The sequence below is a fragment of the Callionymus lyra genome, chromosome 1 (genome assembly GCF_982586985.1).
Source record: "Callionymus lyra chromosome 1, fCalLyr1.hap1.1, whole genome shotgun sequence".
Taxonomy (NCBI): domain Eukaryota; kingdom Metazoa; phylum Chordata; class Actinopteri; order Syngnathiformes; family Callionymidae; genus Callionymus; species Callionymus lyra.
The window spans coordinates 767,176-773,175 of NC_141818.1; the positions used below are offsets into that span (position 1 = coordinate 767,176).

At 43.1% G+C, this 6,000-nt stretch overlaps 1 protein-coding gene across 1 annotated transcript in view; it reads left to right on the forward strand.

Annotated features, from left to right (window-relative positions):
• The window catches only part of LOC148087318 (EVI5-like protein), a 34,482-nt gene that overhangs the window by 6,313 nt on the left and 22,169 nt on the right, over positions 1-6,000 (forward strand). Inside the window, exon 2 of the mRNA XM_087791514.1 lies at positions 1,168-1,482. Coding sequence (XP_087647640.1) covers positions 1,265-1,482 — 218 coding nt within the window. The 5' untranslated portion in view covers positions 1,168-1,264. The remainder of the gene's footprint in view (positions 1-1,167; positions 1,483-6,000) is intronic.

Below are 6,000 nucleotides of genomic sequence, written 5' to 3' on the forward strand. Positions count from 1 at the left end.
ACACATATATACTTGTTACTACACTATCACAACACCAGAGTCAAGTACTGGACAATACTACACATATATACTTGTTACTACACTATCACAACACCAGAGTCAAGTACTGGACAATACTACACATATATACTTGTTACTACACTATCACAACACCAGAATCAAGTACTGGACAATACTACACATATATACTTGTTACTACACTATCACAACACCAGAGTCAAGTACTGGACAATACTACACATATATACTTGTTACTACACTATCACAACACCAGAGTCAAGTACTGGACAATACTACACATATATACTTGTTACTACACTATCACAACACCAGAGTCAAGTACTGGACAATACTACACATATACTTGTTACTACACTATCACAACACCAGAGTCAAGTACTGGACAATACTACACATATATACTTGTTACTACACTATCACAACACCAGAGTCAAGTACTGGACAATACTACACATATATACTTGTTACTACACTATCACAACACCAGAGTCAAGTACTGGACAATACTACACATATATACTTGTTACTACACTATCACAACACCAGAGTCAAGTACTGGACAATACTACACATATATACTTGTTACTACACTATCACAACACCAGAATCAAGTACTGGACAATACTACACATATATACTTGTTACTACACTATCACAACACCAGAGTCAAGTACTGGACAATACTACACATATATACTTGTTACTACACTATCACAACACCAGAGTCAAGTACTGGACAATACTACACATATATACTTGTTACTACACTATCACAACACCAGAGTCAAGTACTGGACAATACTACACATATACTTGTTACTACACTATCACAACACCAGAGTCAAGTACTGGACAATACTACACATATATACTTGTTACTACACTATCACAACACCAGAATCAAGTACTGGACAATACTACACATATATACTTGTAACTACACTATCACAACACCAGAATCAAGTACTAGACAATACTACACATATATACTTGTTAGTACTCGTTCATTTGTTCTGTTCATCATTGTACGAAAGTGAAAAACAAGTAGAATTTTTCATCTATAGCTTAAAGCTTTAAAGATTATATTGAAATGATAAAAATGATAAAAACTGACAAATGTTTTACTGTAACTTTCTGTCCTTCCAGTGTTTGATGGAGTGAATCGTCTGACGCAGGAATGTCCCGCGAGAGGATCGACCGTCCATGATCTGGTCTGACGAAGCAACCGTGAGACGCTCGTATCATGTCCTCCACCAGCGTGAGTCCAGAGAGAGAAGCTCCGTCTCAGCTGGACGGACTCTCGTCTCCGGTGGACGCCGACCCCTCGTCCAGCCCGGTGCTCAGTCCAGACTCTTCCTCCCATGATGCACTGCTGTCAGCGCCCGCCGTCTCACCGGCCGACTCTGAGAACCTCAGTCCAGATGAGCTGGAGCTGCTCGCCAAGCTGGAGGAGCAGAACCGGTAAGACTTGATATCAGAGGCTCTGAAACGAGTGATGAACGAGAGATGAACGAGTGATGAACGAGAGATGAACGAGAGATGAACGAGAGATGAACGAGAGATGAACGAGAGATGAACGAGAGATGAACGAGAGATGAACGAGAGATGAACGAGTGATGAACGAGTGATGAACGAGAGATGAACGAGAGATGAACGAGAGATGAACGAGAGATGAACGAGTGATGAACGAGAGATGAACGAGTGATGAACGAGAGATGAACGAGTGATGAACGAGAGATGAACGAGTGATGAACGAGAGATGAACGAGCGATGAACGAGCGATGAACGAGCGATGAACGAGAGATGAACGAGAGATGAACGAGCGATGAACGAGTGATGAACGAGCGATGAACGAGAGATGAACGAGAGATGAACGAGAGATGAACGAGTGATGAACGAGAGATGAACGAGTGATGAACGAGAGATGAACGAGTGATGAACGAGAGATGAACGAGTGATGAACGAGAGATGAACGAGCGATGAACGAGCGATGAACGAGAGATGAACGAGAGATGAACGAGAGATGAACGAGAGATGAACGAGTGATGAACGAGTGATGAACGAGAGATGAACGAGCGATGAACGAGTGATGAACGAGAGATGAACGAGTGATGAACGAGAGATGAACGAGAGATGAACGAGAGATGAACGAGAGATGAACGAGAGATGAACGAGAGATGAACGAGTGATGAACGAGAGATGAACGAGTGATGAACGAGAGATGAACGAGTGATGAACGAGAGATGAACGAGTGATGAACGAGAGATGAACGAGTGATGAACGAGAGATGAACGAGCGATGAACGAGCGATGAACGAGAGATGAACGAGAGATGAACGAGAGATGAACGAGAGATGAACGAGTGATGAACGAGTGATGAACGAGAGATGAACGAGCGATGAACGAGTGATGAACGAGAGATGAACGAGTGATGAACGAGAGATGAACGAGAGATGAACGAGAGATGAACGAGAGATGAACGAGAGATGAACGAGCGATGAACGAGAGATGAACGAGCGATGAACGAGCGATGAACGAGTGATGAACGAGAGATGAACGAGAGATGAACGAGAGATGAACGAGCGATGAACGAGAGATGAATGAGTGATGAACGAGCGATGAACGAGAGATGAACGAGCGATGAACGAGCGATGAACGAGTGATGAACGAGAGATGAACGAGAGATGAACGAGAGATGAACGAGCGATGAACGAGAGATGAACGAGTGATGAACGAGTGATGAACGAGCGATGAACGAGAGATGAACGAGAGATGAACGAGTGATGAACGAGAGATGAACGAGTGATGAACGAGAGATGAACGAGTGATGAACGAGAGATGAACGAGAGATGAACGAGAGATGAACGAGAGATGAACGAGTGATGAACGAGTGATGAACGAGTGTAATTATGTGGAAGGGAACCCAGGAGCAGAAAGTGTCTGTTCGTCAATCTTAACAACAGGATCAAAACCGGGAAGTAAAACAATCTTGAACAGGAATCTTTAACAATATTATAGATCTATATATATATATATATATATAGATCTATATATATATATATATATATATATATATATATATATATAACACAAGAACACAAGACAGGTGGAGACAATAACAATCAGCAGGAGAACACAAGACAGGTGGAGACAATAACAATCAGCAGGAGAACACAAGACAGGTGGAGACAATAACAATCAGCAGGAGAACACAAGACAGGTGAAGACAATAACAATCAGCAGGAGAACACTAGACAGGTGGAGACAATAACAATCAGCAGGAGAACACAAGACAGGTGGAGACAATAACAATCAGCAGGAGAACACAAGACAGGTGGAGACAATAACAATCAGCAGGAGAACACAAGACAGGTGGAGACAATAACAATCAGCAGGAGAACACAAGACAGGTGGAGACAATAACAATCAGCAGGAGAACACAAGACAGGTGGAGACAATAACAATCAGCAGGAGAACACAAGACAGGTGAAGACAATAACAATCAGCAGGAGAACACAAGACAGGTGGAGACAATAAAAATCAGCAGGAGAACACAAGACAGGTGGAGACAATAACAATCAGCAGGAGAACACTAGACAGGTGGAGACAATAACAATCAGCAGGAGAACACAAGACAGGTGGAGACAATAACAATCAGCAGGAGAACACAAGACAGGTGAAACAATAACAATCAGCAGGAGAACACAAGACAGGTGGAGACAATAACAATCAGCAGGAGAACACAAGACAGGTGGAGACAATAACAATCAGCAGGAGAACACAAGACAGGTGAAACAATAACAATCAGCAGGAGAACACAAGACAGGTGGAGACAATAACAATCAGCAGGAGAACACTAGACAGGTGGAGACAATAACAATCAGCAGGAGAACACTAGACAGGTGGAGACAATAACAATCAGCAGGAGAACACTAGACAGGTGGAGACAATAACAATCAGCAGGAGAACACTAGACAGGTGGAGACAATAACAATCAGCAGGAGAACACTAGACAGGTGGAGACAATAACAATCAGCAGGAGAACACTAGACAGGTGGAGACAATAACAATCAGCAGGAGAACACAAGACAGGTGGAGACAATAACAATCAGCAGGAGAACACAAGACAGGTGGAGACAATAACAATCAGCAGGAGAACACAAGACAGGTGAAGACAATAACAATCAGCAGGAGAACACAAGACAGGTGGAGACAATAACAATCAGCAGGAGAACACAAGACAGGTGGAGACAATAACAATCAGCAGGAGAACACTAGACAGGTGGAGACAATAACAATCAGCAGGAGAACACAAGACAGGTGGAGACAATAACAATCAGCAGGAGAACACAAGACAGGTGAAACAATAACAATCAGCAGGAGAACACAAGACAGGTGGAGACAATAACAATCAGCAGGAGAACACAAGACAGATGGAGACAATAACAATCAGCAGGAGAACACAAGACAGGTGGAGACAATAACAATCAGCAGGAGAACACTAGACAGGTGGAGACAATAACAATCAGCAGGAGAACACTAGACAGGTGGAGACAATAACAATCAGCAGGAGAACACAAGACAGATGGAGACAATAACAATCAGCAGGAGAACACAAGACAGGTGGAGACAATAACAATCAGCAGGAGAACACAAGACAGGTGGAGACAATAACAATCAGCAGGAGAACACAAGACAGGTGAAACAATAACAATCAGCAGGAGAACACAAGACAGGTGGAGACAATAACAATCAGCAGGAGAACACAAGACAGGTGGAGACAATAACAATCAGCAGGAGAACACAAGACAGGTGAAACAATAACAATCAGCAGGAGAACACAAGACAGGTGGAGACAATAACAATCAGCAGGAGAACACTAGACAGGTGGAGACAATAACAATCAGCAGGAGAACACTAGACAGGTGGAGACAATAACAATCAGCAGGAGAACACTAGACAGGTGGAGACAATAACAATCAGCAGGAGAACACTAGACAGGTGGAGACAATAACAATCAGCAGGAGAACACAAGACAGGTGGAGACAATAACAATCAGCAGGAGAACACTAGACAGGTGGAGACAATAACAATCAGCAGGAGAACACTAGACAGGTGGAGACAATAACAATCAGCAGGAGAACACTAGACAGGTGGAGACAATAACAATCAGCAGGAGAACACAAGACAGGTGGAGACAATAACAATCAGCAGGAGAACACAAGACAGGTGGAGACAATAACAATCAGCAGGAGAACACAAGACAGGTGAAGACAATAACAATCAGCAGGAGAACACAAGACAGGTGGAGACAATAACAATCAGCAGGAGAACACAAGACAGGTGGAGACAATAACAATCAGCAGGAGAACACTAGACAGGTGGAGACAATAACAATCAGCAGGAGAACACAAGACAGGTGGAGACAATAACAATCAGCAGGAGAACACTAGACAGGTGGAGACAATAACAATCAGCAGGAGAACACAAGACAGGTGGAGACAATAACAATCAGCAGGAGAACACAAGACAGGTGGAGACAATAACAATCAGCAGGAGAACACAAGACAGATGGAGACAATAACAATCAGCAGGAGAACACAAGACAGGTGGAGACAATAACAATCAGCAGGAGAACACTAGACAGGTGGAGACAATAACAATCAGCAGGAGAACACTAGACAGGTGGAGACAATAACAATCAGCAGGAGAACACAAGACAGGTGGAGACAATAACAATCAGCAGGAGAACACAAGACAGGTGGAGACAATAACAATCAGCAGGAGAACACTAGACAGGTGGAGACAATAACAATCAGCAGGAGAACACTAGACAGGTGGAGACAATAACAATCAGCAGGAGAACACTAGACAGGTGGAGACAATAACAATCAGCAGGAGAACACTAGACAGGTGGAGACAATAACAATCAGCAGGAGAACACAAGACAGGTGGAGACAATAACAATCAGCAGGAGAAC